General features: G+C 40.5%; 1 protein-coding gene across 4 annotated transcripts in view; it reads right to left on the reverse strand.

Moving 5' to 3' along the window:
• Positions 1 to 12,137: 12,137 nt before the first annotated feature.
• NPL (N-acetylneuraminate pyruvate lyase) overlaps positions 12,138 to 15,659 on the reverse strand; it is a 38,068-nt gene continuing 34,546 nt past the window's right edge. For 2 of the 4 annotated variants that reach the window (XM_007096211.2, XM_042976154.1), the window contains exon 12: positions 12,139 to 13,134. In XM_007096211.2, coding sequence (XP_007096273.1) covers positions 12,950 to 13,134 — 185 coding nt within the window. In that variant the 3' untranslated portion in view covers positions 12,139 to 12,949. Of the gene's footprint in view, positions 13,135 to 15,659 lie in introns of all 4 variants that reach the window. The other 2 variants (XM_015543848.2, XM_007096212.2) reach the window with 2 other exon arrangements.

Below are 15,659 nucleotides of genomic sequence, written 5' to 3' on the forward strand. Positions count from 1 at the left end.
AGTTGGGTGCTCTCTGCATTCCGGGAGGGTATACAATCCAAGTTATCCTGTGGGCCAAATTCGTCTGCCACCCTCACAAGTGCATCCACAGAATCTGGATGTTAGTTTCAGGGAAAGATATATAAAAAATAATTCCTTTACAGGCACCTGGGTGGCTCAGTTGGTTGAGTGTCTGACTTTTGATCTCGGCTCAGGTCATGATCTCATGGTTTGTGGGGTCAAGCTCCATGTTAGGCTCTGCACTGCACAGAGACTGCTTAGGATTCATTCACTCTCTCCTTGTCTCTTTGCCTCTCCCCCTACTTGTGCATGCCCTCTCTCTCTCTCAAAATAAATGAAGTTAAAACAATTTTTTTTTATGTTTGTTTATTTTTGAGAGAGAGGCAAAGCATGAGTAGGGGAGGGACAGAGCGAGAGGGAGACACAGAAGCTAAAGCAGGCTCCAGGCTCTGAGCTGTCAGCACAGATTGCAATGCAGGGCTCGAACTCATGGACCAGGAGATCATGACCTGAGCAGAAGTTGGACACTTAACTAACTGAGCCATTCAGGCACCCCAACAAGTGAACTTAAAAAAAAAAAAAAAAAAGTCCCTTTAAGGAAAAGTTCAAAAGTACGAACCACAGGAAAAAAACAAAAGGCATTGGTTATATTAAAATTAAGGATATTTGCTCAAAAAGGACACCATGAATGAAGTTATTGCATAGTTGACAGAGTTGGGGAAGATATTCATGATGTTCAAGGTTGTCAAGAGATGTTTAAGGCTGTCAAGAGATGATTAACTATTCTGAACTATTCAGGAAACTCCTTCAAACCAACAAGAAAAATGTAGCAATCCTGACAGAAAAATGGGCAGGGGACAAGAAGCAATGTCGGAAAAGGAAAACCAAAAGGTCACTAAGCATATTCAAGATGCTCAAAAGTGTTAGTACCAGGAGAAATGCAATTAAAACAATAATCAGATATTACCACATGCCCATTAGATCAGCAAACATTAGAAAAGTGAATACTGTCAAATGTTGGTGATGATGTTGGGATATAAGGTTCACCATGCCCAGCTTGTAAAAAAGCAGACTGATACAGCCATCCTGGGGAGAAATCAGGTACTACTTACTCAAACAATCTGTATGGGTAAAATCAAACAAGTCTGCTCGTGTGTGTGTGTGTGTGTGTGTGTGTGTGTGTGTGTGTGTGTGTATACACATATATATGTGTATATGTATGTATACATGTATATACACACACATATGATAAGATATATATATCTATATAAGTTTTTACATAAGTTTTACATAGATTATATATATCTATATATGTATAGATTTATAGATATATAGATATATATGAAAGTTTTACATAAGTCCAAAAGAGAACATTTAAGATATGTTTATTACAGCATTATTCACGTTGGCAGGGAGTTAGAGGCAATTTGATGTTCTTCCCTAGACAGGTAAAATCCAGTGGATGTTAACCATGGAATCTAATGCAATGCTCAGAAGAAATGAATTGGATATACACAGAACTTAAGGGGGTAGGGTTAGTGGAAAAAAAAAAAAAGGAACAAAATAAGTTATCTATGTCAATTTAAAATGACACTAGGGGCACCTGGGTGGCTCAGTCAGTTGAGTATCTGTCTCTTGATCTCAGCTCAAGTCATGGTCTCACAGCTGGTGGATTCAAACCCTGTGTTGGGCTGACAGCACAGAGCCTGCTTGGGATTCTGTCTCTCCCTCTTTCTGCCCTCCTCCACCCTCAAAATAAATTTAAAAACTTCAAAAAAAATGATACTAGATGTTTTGCAAAAAAATGTTTTTAAAAGTTACGCATTAAACACAGTAGAATGGATGTCTATTGTATTGGGGGGGAATGTGGGTGAGGAATTATTTTAAAAGGAAAACATCTACCCTTCTAGACTCCCTTGGATAGATATGCAAGACTGTAAATGATACAGATGTCAAGGACAGATATAGGGTCTAATTCTTACTTATATTAATTAAAATAAATGTTTATGGAGGGCTTAAAAATTTTTTTTTTTACTAGGCACTGTTCTGGAGGAAATGGCCATAAATAAGACAGATGACATCCTTTTCTCATAGAGCTTGCATTTAGAGATGACTTCTGTGTAGTATGATAGAGTAGTTTTATCAGACCGACTCTCCTGCCAATAACAACTCCAAAATCTGAAGGGAAAAAAAAAAAAATCCAAACAAGACTGCTGTTTGAAGCATTAGAAGTAAGGCAGATAATATCTGAGGAGTTAAAATCCTGGGGAAGAGGGAAGAGCAGAGCTTTTGAATCACTTTGCACTTTGATGCATTTGCTGATTCCTAACTAACCTGCCTAGGGCAAGAGATCAAGAAGCCAAATAGAAAACAGAGGCTATGAGGCTGAAAAACTAGGTAGAGCTTTTCTGGAGCCTAATGATAACTAGAGAGACAAAACCTGGACCAAGGAAGAGAGGCCAGGCTTTCATCTGATACCCCCTGCAGAAGTACATTCTAGAAGGAAGGACAAACTCAGGGGAATGAGAACCAGCCTTGAATCATCGTACTTTCTCATTGGACCAAAGTGCTCTGTCCTCCTCTTCTGGCAGAATGACCTGTAACTTGTAAAATTTTTTATAGAATCTCCCAAATTCAATAAAGAAAAAAAAAGTCTCCAGGCAAGCCAGGAGACAGGCCAAATGACTGAAAATCAAGAGGAAAAAAATAAGATGGGGTGCCTGGGTGGTTCAGTCGGTTAAGCATCCAACTCTTGGTTTCAGCTCAGGTCATGATCTCACGGTTCATGAGTTTGAGCCCCACATGGGGCTTGGGATTCTCTCTGCCCTCTCTCTCTGCTCCTCTCCTACTCACTCTCTGTTTCTCTCAGAATGGATGAGTGAATAGACTTAAAAATTTTTTTTAAACTTTTAAAAAAGAGAAAAAATGAGAAACACTCCCATAAATGATCCAGACACTGAAATCATCAGAGACTTTATAAAAATTGTGATTAATATGCTCAAGAAAATAGATGAGCCTGAGTGGCTCAGTCGGTTAAGCGTGGACTCTAGGTGTTGGCTCAAGTCATGATCTCACAGTTTTGTGAGTTTTAGCCCCGCGTTGGGCTCTGTGCAGACAATGCAGAGCCTGCCAGGGATTCTCTCTCTTCTCCCTCTCTCTCTGCCCCTCCCCTGCTCATGCTGTCTCTGTCTGTAAATAAATAAATAAATAAATAAATAAATAAATAAACAAACTTTTTAAAAAAGGAAAAATAGATGAAAACATTGAAGATGATTTACAGAGAGCTGGAGTAAGTGAGAAGTATCAAATAGAAATTTTAGAAGTGAAAATAGAAATCACCGAAATTCAGAACTCAATGAGGTAATAGATTGTACATAGCAGGAAAGAGAATTCATCAATTGGAAATAGATCAATAGAAGATATCCACATTGACCTTGCAGAGAAAAACAAACGATAAATACATGAAAGAACCTAAAAGATGAGTGGAACATGGTGAAAAGTTCTATTGTACACATAATTAAAGTTTCAAAAGTAGAAGAGAGATAGCATGGAGAAAATGCAATGTCTGAAGTGAAACATCGCTAACACCAATGAAGACATAAAACCACAGCTTCAAGGAAGCTTGCATTTTAGCAGAGAGACAATTAACATGAATGCAAATAAAATATTCACTGGTAACAAATGCTATGCAGAGAATTAAATATAATGCTGAGATAGAATTTGACTGGGTGGCTATTTTAAACTTGGATGGTTAAAAATATCATTTCCAAGAAGGTAGTATTTAAGCTAACATCTGAATGGCAGACAAGAAGACAGTCATGTAAGAATGAGGAGAACAGCATTACAGACTCTTATATCTCCCTGTAAGGAGGAAAAGAGGTAACAAGTCATGTAGGGCTGGATAACGTTTAAAACAGTACAGTGTCTCTGTTCTCAAAGTGCCTTGAACCCATATCTTCCTAGCCGAGAAGGTCCAAAGATTATCGGATTAAGACAAGACATCTCAGAGGAGAAACTCTACCACAGGCCAAGGCAAATTATGGTAAAGGCCTAAGCTCTTAGTAGGTAAGGTCTGTGGTACAGATAACTGGATATTTTGAAGGAGAGGATGTTGGGGGAATAAATGGCTTTATTTCCTCACATGATCCTAATTCCTCCCTTGGAAGCAGACCTAGTGGCCATAGTTTTTGCATTTTATTTCATTCCTTCTGATCCATTTTTAGCCAATCCCCTGTAAGAAAAGTCTGTGATTCTCCTGTGGGCCACAAGCATGGTCTTTTCCGAACTCTCTCAAGGGGGTGTACAGATCACCATGCTTTCTTTCTTTTTTTTTTTTTTTAATTTTTTTTTTTAACGTTTATTTATTTTTGAGACAGAGAGAGACAGAGCATGAACGGGGGAGGGGCAGAGAGAGAGGGAGACACAGAATCGGAAGCAGGCTCCAGGCTCTGAGCCATCAGCCCAGAGCCCGACGCGGGGCTCGAACTCACAGACCGCGAGATCATGACCTGAGCTGAAGTCGGAGGCTCAACCGACTGAGCCACCCGGGCGCCCCCAGATCACCATGCTTTCAATTATATACAGACTACACTGAAAGAACTCCCCCCAAATTTTCATGCATAATTAATTCAGTTAATTGTGGTCCCTATCTTTTAATTGAGGTATTTACATATGTAAAGATTATAAACCCTTAAATGGACAGCCTTTCTTTTTTTTTTTTAACCTATGTGTACACCAATAGAACTACCACCCAAATCCAGATACTGACCATTTCTATCATCCAGACAGTTATCTTGTGTCCTTTCTCAGTGGTAACTATCATTCTCACTTTTATGACAATAATATTACTTGTTCTTCAACTTCATAAAAGTGGCATCATGTTCTGTTCTGGATCTGGCTTATTTCACTCAACATAATACTTTTGAGATTCATCCATGTTGTTAGATCTAGCAGTACTTTTTATTACTGTTTGTACTCTGTTCTATTAACATTCCACAATTTGTTTATCCACTCTCCTGACGATGGGCATTTGAGTAATTTCTAGTTTTGGCTAATGTGAATAGAGTTGCTATGGACATTCCTGATTAAGTCTTTGGCTTCTCTGCGTTTAGTTTTAATTTTAGTTTGCAACAGGGGAAACCACAGCCCTTTGAACTGCTTGCAGTATTAGAATTCCATCAAAGCAATATTTAATATTTAAATGTGGCTCCAGCCCTGTAGCCTTTAATCCAACTATCATCAATAATGAGGGCTTAGAAATAGTTGAGTCTTCTGATCATGATTTAAAAGAACATAAAAGACCTTGGACAACTTTTTTAAAGAAGAAATTCAGAGGCTAAAGGAAAAAAGAATATATATCGAATGTACCATTTCCACAAAACTGTCTTAAAGTTTAGTTTTCTATTGCTATGTAACACATTAGTATAAACTTAGTGGCTTAACTCAACATTTGGTTATTATCTCACATTTCTGTGGTCACATTCTTGGTAGAACATTAAAAAGACTGTGGTCCTATTTGCTCTTAGGAAGAGTAAACAAATTTTATGATGCTAAGCTTGAAGAGTTTTAAGTGGCTGGTCAATGGTCCATAATCAGAGAGCAAATGATGGTTTTCCTATTGGAAGGCTAACAAGGGCGTGGGCAGGTGTGGGGAATAAGCTTAGGAATTTCCTGAGCCTGCACTGATGGGTTAACAAGGCATAAAGAATTAGAAAGCCATAGGATGTACACACCAAAGTTTGGGTAAACAAGATTAGGTAAATCAAGAATAGGTAAAGTGGGGCAAAGGTCCCTGTATAGGACAAATGCATAGAAATAGGGAATCTCAGGATGAAAACATTCAAATATGAGGTAAACAAGATTAGGTATTCAGGGTGGAAGCGTCCCCCCCCCCCCAAACTTGGTTCTATAGCAGAAAGCTGCTTTCGCAGGAAGGAAGGACCAAATTAGGTAAACAGGTAAATAGAGCTATAGACCTCTGCAGGGCGAAGTTGCCCAAAGCTGAGCTAATTAGCAAAAGAAAGATGCCTTGTTGACCTTGAGGTAGCATGCTCTTTCTTGTCCCCTAGAACAGTCTGGGTAAACAGCCTCATGTCTGCTGCAAACAACTGTAAACAATCTTCCCCGCAGGGCGCTAGGATTTTGTTTTGTATTAAACCAAACCCCTAACACCACTTATTTTCAAAACCCCCATTCCCTCATGCCCATGAGTTAATGTTCACAGTTTCATTGTCTCTTTGTGCACGTCCAACACCACGTTTGTAAGCCTTCTGATCCTAATAAAAACGGAGCAAGGACCCTTAATCGGGGCTCTTGTCTTCCCCAGACATCAGCCTCTCTCACATTTTTATTATAAAATTTTTTTTTCAACGTTTTTTATTTATTGTTGGGACAGAGAGAGACAGAGCATGAACGGGGGAGGGGCAGAGAGAGAGGGAGACACAGAATCGGAAACAGGCTCCGAGCCATCAGCCCAGAGCCTGACGCAGGGCTCGAACTCACGGACCGCGAGATCGTGACCTGGCTGAAGTCGGACGCTTAACCGACTGCGCCACCCTGGCGCCCCTCACATTTTTAATCCTACGTCCCGCTTTCTTGCTGGACAAGAAGGAACTCCAGACCCAGAGTCTACAACAGGCGGGAATGCATGGAAGAAACTTGCAGGAAGGAATTAGGAGATAGGCTCTGATTCCTGAGAGTGGTTTGTCGATGGGCCTACTTCCTGGAATGTGGCAAGTAGCACTGTTTGAGTGCCCAGGAGTTGTGCTTTATCGGGAATCGAACCCCAGGCTTGCGGTATGAGACCATGGGTATCTGCTATTGAACAGAACAGTGTGGTCATACATATTGGTCCAGATGAATCCTATGGGAGAGTCATGTTCTCTAGGGAGAGTCATTTGGGTTCTAGGGTATGATTGGTTGGCTAATGTTTTATATAAAAAATAACTTACTTATATAATTTTTTGAATTATATTTAACTGGTCACATATAATTTATAAAATTAATAATGCATATGTAAATATAGTAGTAAAAAACTTAAAACAGTAATATATAAAGTATTAGAGTCATGCTCCCAAGAGCCAATTGTTCCATCTCCAAGAAGTTTGCAAGCCAGTTGATGTCATGTTGTAATTTGATATCACCATGGTGGGAATATTTAGACCACAGAAATTGGCAAATGTGACAAATCTGGGCCTTTTCCCCCCAACCCCATGCTCTGCCAGAGCCAGTTGCTGACCACTTGTCCACTTACCAGTGGCCCTGGTCTGGGCAGGTCCTTCAGCTGTTTTGGGTTGAGTCTTTCCTTCCCTTGAGTCAGGAGTTGGGTGGCTGCTGGTCTTCCAGCTCGTCTTCTTCCCTGCAGCCTGTGAAGCCTGATGGTGAGTTGTGCTGCTTCTGAGCTACCTTAAGCCTGGGGCTCAGCCTGTGATGAGGTGGTTGAGAGTGGTACCTCGTGCAGTACCCAACTGCTGAGCTTCCAGGACTACCTACACTTCAAAGAGGCCTTCGGTGGTGGTTGGGAGGCTCTGGTCCTTTGAGGCTGTTACCTTGCTAACTATTTTCCTTTGAACTCTATGTTCTTCTCCAAGCAAATGTTCTGAACATTACCACCCGTCATATTTGAGGATTTGGAGTTCCTTTGAGCACAGCTGTGCTCCCATATCTCTGATCATTCCATCTCAGACTCCTATGCCACCTCCTCTATAGGCACTCCAAATGCCAGTCATGCCTAGGTTCTCTTCTTAGCCCTCTATGTATACTCTGTTTGGATAATCTTATTCTTCTCATCGCTTCAACTACCATCTCTATGTTGATATTTCCTCAACCTCTATCTCCTAACCAAACCTTCTTTTGAGCTTCAGATTAACATATATACATGCTTGGTGGACCTCTCTATATCATGTCCCACAGGCTCTGATTCTTGGGTGTCAATTCTGATTCCTTCACTATTGTGGTAGACAACCTTCCAAGATGGCCAACAATGGTCCTTGCCTCCTGGAATTCATACCCTGTTAGTTCCATCCTACATTGTACCAGAATTGGTCTTCTGTATGACTAATAGCATACAGAAAGGGATGGTAGGTCACTTCTGAGATTTCTTTAAAAGACCATTATTTCTCTTTTGGGCTCTTGGCCCATTCTTTCCCTCTCTTTCCAGAGGAAGTAAGCTGAAGCCTCTGGTCAACAGCCAGGAAGGAACTGAGGCCTGCCCACTACTTTTTAAGTGAACCTAGAATCAGATTCTCCAGCTCCAGTTGAACCTTGACATGAGTGAAGCTCTGGTCAATAGCTTGACTGCTATTTACAAGGTTGTAAAAGAAACTTGAGGCAGAACCACCCAGTTAAACTGCTCCTGGATTCTCAACCCTCAAAAACTATGTGAGTTAATTAATGTTTGCAGTTTTGAGCTGCTAAGTTTTGGGGTGATTTGTTACAAAGAATATATAACAAATACAAATATCTTCTATATTCAGATTCTATTCTTTCATTCCTTTCTGCCACTTCCTTAGTTTAGGGCTTCACCATTGGGTGCAGTTGCAATAGGCCAACAAATGGTTTACCTGTTCCTGGTCTCTGTCTTCCAATCTACTCATCATATTGTCTCAAGAGTGACATTTTTAATACAAAGTCATGTCACATACCTCCCTATCCTATACACACATTTTTCAATAATGATGACTCATTGTTTTCCCTTTTCTTACCCATGCTTCTTTGACCTGCTTGTTCTCAAATCACTTAGCACAAGGCATTCTCTAATTGTTAGTCCCTGTTCCAAATAGTCACACACAGCTCATTCAAAAACCCACAGGCATATTTTTTGCACGATTTTTAAAAAAATTTTTAAATGTTTTAGTATTTACTTTTGAGGAAGAGAGGCAGAGCATGAACAGGGAGGGGCAGAGAGAGAGAGAGACACACAGAGTCCAAAGCAGCTCCAGGCTCTGAGCTGTCAGCACAGAACCCGATGCGGAGCTCGAACTCACGAACCGCAAGATCATGACCTGAGCTGAAGTCAGACGCTTAACTGACGGGGCCACCCAGGCACCCCCAGATATATTTTTTAAATTAATTTTTTAAATTTACATCCAACTTAGCATATAGTGATTTCAGGAGGAGATTCCTTAATGCCCCTTACCCATTTAGCCCATCCTCCCTCCCACAACCACTCCAGCAACCCTCAATTTGTTCTCCATATTTATGAGTCTCTTCTATTTTGTCCCCCTCCCTGTTTTTATATTATTTTTGCTTCCCTTCCCTATGTTCATCTGTTCTGTGTCTTAAAGTCCTCATGTGAGTGAAGTCATATGATATTTGTCTTTCTCTAATTTCACTTAGCATAATACCCTCTAGTTCCATCCATGCAGTTGCAAATGGCAAGATTTCATTCTTTTTGATTGCTGAGTAATACTCCATTGTATATATATACCACATCTTCTTTATCCATTCACCCATCGATGGACATTTGGGCTCTTTCCATACTTTGGCTATTGTGGATAGTGCTGCTATAAACATCGGGGTGCATGTGACCCTTCAAAACAGCACACTTGTATCCCTTGGATAAATACCTAGTAGTGCAATTGCTGGGTTGTAGGGTAGTTCTATTTTTAGTTTTTTGAGGAACCTCCATACTGTTTTCCAGAGTGGCTGCATCAGTTTTCATTCTCACCAGCAGTGCAAAAGAGATCCCCTTCTCTGCATCCTTGCCAACACCTGTTGTTGCCTGAGCTGTTAATGTTAGCCATTCTGACAGGTGTGAGGTGGTATCTCATTGTGGAAAAGCCCACAGATACCTTTCATTTCCTACCCTCTATGGTTGGATGGAAACACAGTAAAAACTTCCCAACCCAGGAAAAAACCTGAGAGTGGCACTATAATCTGGGCTTCATTAATAATAAATGCAGATTTCTGCTGCAGTTCTTGCCTTGGGTTTAGTCTCATTTTCAACTTTATTTTGCCAGCTATTCATTAAAAGGTTTAGCAGTAATGTAATATTTCTCTGTTGTATAAAGAGTATATATGAATGCCTTGGATAGCTACAAAAGTTAGTACTTCACTGTGTGAATGCCGTGCCAGACACTATTCAATATTCATTAAGAACTTTATATGTATTATTTGGCGTAATCCACATAATAACCAGGAGACAGGTAATACATATTATAATTCTCATATTATCGATAACTGAAAGACTGAGAAAATAAATGAAATGTTGTAGGTCATACACAGAGAGTGGTGGAGCCGGGACTTGAACCCACACAGCCTGGACCTGAGCACATACTCCTCACCATGAGGTGACCCTGCCTTTCATACAACCATGCCATACCGTCTGTCATTTCATACTATGTTGAACCCAACTCTCCACTATATCAGTAGGCCCTTGGGCTTGAATCTTAGGGATAACACTAGCTAAGAGGTATTGTTAAAAGTAGACATACGTGTTTAAGACTCTTGGTGTGGAATATAGTCTGGTTTCCACCCAGTTAAGATTCCTGTTCTGGCTCTGCCACAGACCATGTGTGACCTCAAGATATTAAACTTCTCTTTGCCATAGCTACCTCATTTTAAAAAAGGGATGATGCTCTGTTGTATCAGTTCTAAAATACACTTTGAAAAGCATTTTGATACCTCTAGAATGGGATGGCATGTCCTACTTTATCAGCGTTTTTTTCTTCCTCAGAGGTATATCAAATGATATCTTACAATGAAGAGCATCTTAGAAATTCGATGAAACATCATTAACCTACCTCAAAAGTAACTATAAAGAATAGATAAATAAGCATACGAGATTCAGGACTTGGCATATACCATATTTAAAACTTGTTTTTCTCTTTGAAAAAAAAAACAAACAAACAAGCATCTGAAAATTACCTTGTGTTCACGGCACCTATGTGTGGTTGGAAAGACGAGACCCCACCTAGAGCAAGAATGGCAAGAGGTATATAAATAAGGAATCCAGGGTAAGCTGCAGTGATCAGTTATGTCCCAGAGCACAAAAAGTGATGTGTCACCTCTTAGGGACAAAATGTACCAGCCCAGAATATCCCAGTAAGGATGTACATTTTGCCCATAGGCTTGGTTTTGTTTACAAAATAGTAAGTCACAGTATTTTATTCTTCTAAGTTTAGTTTTAAATGTGTTGCCACAGTAACCCATGGCTCAAAAGCCAGGGAGGATTTGATCTAACATTAAATTCAAACTTAATGCAGTAGACCCTGAGAGGTGTGCTGCTGAGTGAGACTGTGCATGGTCACTACCTAACCAAGCAACAGAGTTGGAGACAATGACGACAGAGCCTGATAGATGCCAGACACAGCAAAAACAATAACACCTGAGTGCCTCAGTCGGTTGAGCGTCCTACTTTGGCTCAGGTCATGATCTCACCATTCATGATTTAGAGCCTGCATCAGGCTCCCTGCTGTCAGCGCAGAGCCCACTTCAGATCCTGTCTCCCTCTCTCTGCCCCTCCCCAACTCATGCTAAGATAAACATTAAAAAATAAATAAATAAAAAGTATACCTGACATGAATTTCAAGTACTTGCCCTTTGCCAATGAGCAGACTCATTACAGAAGAAACAAAAACAAAATCTTAGATAAGTGACAGACTGGATAGTCAGGTTTAAAATCATTAAGGGTTGGGGTGCCTGGGTGGCTCAGTTGGTTAAGCGTCCGACTTTGGCTCAGGTCATGATCTCGCGGTCCGTGGGTTCGAGCCCCGTGTCGGGCTCTGGGCTGACAGCTCAGAGCCTGGAGCCTGTTTCAAATTCTGTTGTCTCCCTTTTTCTCTGACCCTCCCCTGTTCATGCTCTCTCTCTCTCTCTCTCTCTCTCTCTGTCTCAAAAGTAAATAATCATTAAAAAAAAAATTTTTTTTTTAAATACATAAAATCATCAAGGGTTGACTGGCAGTATATTTTGTTACTAGGAAGCGCTCACAAGGGTTTGCTGGAAAAGAGATTAAACAGCCAGGGATATAGTATGTAGAAAGGAAAGAGTAAAGAAGGTGTGTAAGGAAAGCTAGACTGAAATAAAATCTTTGGGTCCTCCTCAAATCTTCCTTCACTGAAGAAATGTGCTTGAAAGTATGACCTAGAAATAACAGGGGCCCCTGGGCTAACTGTAGAAGAGACATTGGCCTTCACTTCCAGTAATTCAGGGACCTGTTGGGGAGACACTTTCTTCTCAATGGGGAAAGGGGAAGTGTGTGGTGCCCAGGGGAGAGACCTTTGGTTCTTTGAGATTTTGAGCTGTGACAAGTTCTCTGCATAGCAAGAAGTGGAGACCTGAGTTCATCTTTGGGGAGGGCCTTTTCTTGGTTCTGTGAAAAGCACTCTCATGGGCCCTTTAGTGGTCAAGCAAGTTTCCACATAACCCAATGTTTGGGGGGAAAACTGTGACATCACAGTTAATCTGAAAGCAGATAGTCTAGAGTTAGACTGAGCAGCAAAGTGAGCTGGTGTGTTAATAGTTGTGTAAAGTTGAGTCATGTTGTAATTTGGTATTAAAGTAAGTGTACCCGCCTAAATGCAGTAGCTCAGAGCTGTCCTAGATTCCAAATGAATATTTATTAAAATGAAAGTACATTATACGGGTTTAAAATTAGAAAATTTTAAAATAGGATTAAGAATCAGAAATCAAGATAATGGGAGCTCCTAAAGGCAAGTGGAATGAATCACTTATAATTTTCCTCTTGATTCCGTTTCATCCATATAAGCAGAAATTTCTCCACAAAAATGTTGTGAAATATTGAATGACTTAGGGTTCATGACCCCATTTAGGGTTTTTGCCCCTTCACAAAAATTAAACATTTTAGGATCATAGAATGTACTTAAATACTTGTCGATTGAGGTGAGATTTCATTTGTTAGAAAAGTGTTTAGTTCAAGTTCATTTAAAAAGCCCTTGAGAAATGAATGCAGTATTCAAGGTACACACTCTGATTTGATAGAAAGGCCTTAGCTACAGGATTCCAAGTTTCTATCCTTTAAATCAGTGGAAGAAAGGAAATCCAGGCTCTCCAGCCTAGCTTTGGCTTCATCAATAAACTCTCTGGAAGCTCTCTGCAGCGGAGGCCGGGGTGGGCCCATTGGAATCCCAGAAACCAGAGTCATGATGGCTTTCGTCTGCGACACTCCAAAACCTAGACAAGAAAAACAAATGAGGAAATGTGACTGGGACTGTCCACTTTGCCACAAACATCTCAAAGCGAGATCACATTCTTACAGTGACTTCTATGACAGGATAAGGTGGGAATAAAAGAGGGGAACATTTCCGGTCACTATGGCAGACTGAGCAGACACAGGAAATTCCTCTTCCTGTCTCAAACACATAGAAAAGATGGAATATTTTAAACAACTTGACAAACAGTAAAACAAAACAAAGGAAGACTCAAAGTCAACCTCAGAAACAAGGAGGGACCAAAGGTATCGGGAAGAGAGAAGTCAGTGTGGTGAGGAGTTGCTGAAGCCAACTGGTCCAGGAGGATAATCTGATTCAGGGATATACCGCCATGGATCGAATGATAGGCCTTCATCGCTAAGACAGAATTTAGTTCAAGTAAATCTAAGAAGTCCCTGAGAAACGCACTATTTAAGATGCTGCTGTTTTAGAGCTGGTGTTATAAAGCTGGTCAGGAATCCAAGAGGAAGCCTTGGGTCTGTGCATAGAGGGGGTTGAATTAAACTCCCTGTGTGAAACTGGGAGCCAGCCTGCCGGCCTGGGCATAGAGAGGCAAGGAAGCTTCATTTCCACCAGGGTTGTGGATGGAAGAAGATCATATGAAAGAAACCCTAAGCTTCTGCCATATATGAACACTGGGTCCACATTTGCATTAGGTACTTGGTGTAAGAACTGGATTAAGAAATTAACCTAAAAACTGGTTAGAATTGGTGAAAGCTCCAACAGAGGCAAATGTAAAACCACTTGTTAGGACACCTTATAAACTAGAGCACAAGAAAACAAGTCTCTGAAGACAAATTCAGAATTAAAATTTACAAAACACATGAGAAAAAGAAGTCACACAAGATCTAGCAAATGCTTAACTGACAAATCTCACATCCTGAGAATTGATGATACAGAAATATCTGGGGGAAAAAACAAAAAGAAATACTAGAAATGAAAAATTTACATTCAGTGAAATGAAATAGTAGAAAACAGAGTTAAACATAGAATTAGGGATTTTGAAGGCGGCTCTAAGGAAACAATACAGCACAGCCAGATATTTGTTTTAATCAGCTATCGTTTTTAGATCTAGGGTATGAAACGTAACTTTCTTTTGCTAAGTTAACTAATTGAACATTGGGAAGGAAAATACTAACATGACCAAAGATACAGTATAGTTTGATGAATGCAAAATGGCCCTCCCAGGCTTATTACAAATGGTGGAATAGGGAGCTACCCTCATAGTAAGACTACAAGTTTATTTATTTATTTATTTTAAGCATTTATTTTTTGAGAGTGCAAGTGGGGGAGGAGCAGAGAGAGGGGGACAGAATCTGAAGCAGGCTCTGCACATATAGCAGCAGCAAGCCCGATGTGGGGCTTGAACTCAGAAACCACGAGATCATGACCTGAGCTGAAGCGGATGCTCAACCAACTGAGTCACCCAGGTGCCCTGTAGACTACAAATTTATTAAGATAGTCTCTCCTTGACTAAATCACGAAAGCTCCAACCTGCCAAGGAAGTCTGAAACGATTTCTTTAAAGATGTGTTCTCTTAAATCATAAAAATTATCTTCAAGAGTCTACATTCAAAACGCAAATATTCTGGGGGCACCTGGGTGGCTCAGTCCATCAAGTGTTTGACTCAATTTCAGTTCAGGTCAGGATCTCACAGTTTGTGAGTTCAAGCCCCACAACGGGCTCTCTGCTAACGGCATGGAGCCTGCTTGGGATTCTCTCTTTCCCCTTCTCTCTCTCTCTCTCTTATGAAATAAATAAACTTAAAAAAAATGCAAATATTCTGGCAAGAGTATCAGCTAGTATGTTAGAGCTCTATGTGGCAGAAATGTTGCAGTGTCACTGCTAGACGATCTTATATGTACACAAGCACACTTTTAGCTCTAGTTTTAATAGTTTAATATTTATTTAAATGTACCTTAGGAACATACACACCTACCACACCAAACCCACAATTTTGTGAAAAGTATGGCTTAGGTAGGACAAGGGAATAATATAGTACTTGTGGCACATAAATAGGACAACAATCATGGAAGTGGAAGAGCGAATGGGAAACAGCGTCTTCAAAGGATTAAGAGAGCTAGTGGAGGACCTTGCAGGAATGAGGTGCTCCATATGATAGGTGCTTGGAGCTCGGGAGGAGTTGCCAGAAGACAAAAGGCTCGGAAAGGGAGGTGGGAGGTCTGCCAAGAACAAACCTAAAACCTTTCCTGGACTCGACCCAAGTTCTCAGAAAGGGCCAACCTCCTCAAGAGGTGGACTAAATGGTGGCATTTGTCACGGGGTAAGATTTAGGAGATTGTGAGGAGGTTTCTCTATGCAAATTTACTGTATTTCCCTCAAATTCTACTCTGTCCTATTATCCAAACCTCCATCATCTGAGCTTACTTATGTTAATAAACTCTCTTTACATTGCAAATACTCTTGGGAGAGCTGCCAGTCATTCACAATTTAGTAAGGTCTGTGTTCAGACTGCCTTCCCCCACC

This window comes from Panthera tigris, chromosome F3, assembly GCF_018350195.1.
Source record: "Panthera tigris isolate Pti1 chromosome F3, P.tigris_Pti1_mat1.1, whole genome shotgun sequence".
NCBI classification, from domain to species: Eukaryota; Metazoa; Chordata; class Mammalia; order Carnivora; family Felidae; genus Panthera; species Panthera tigris.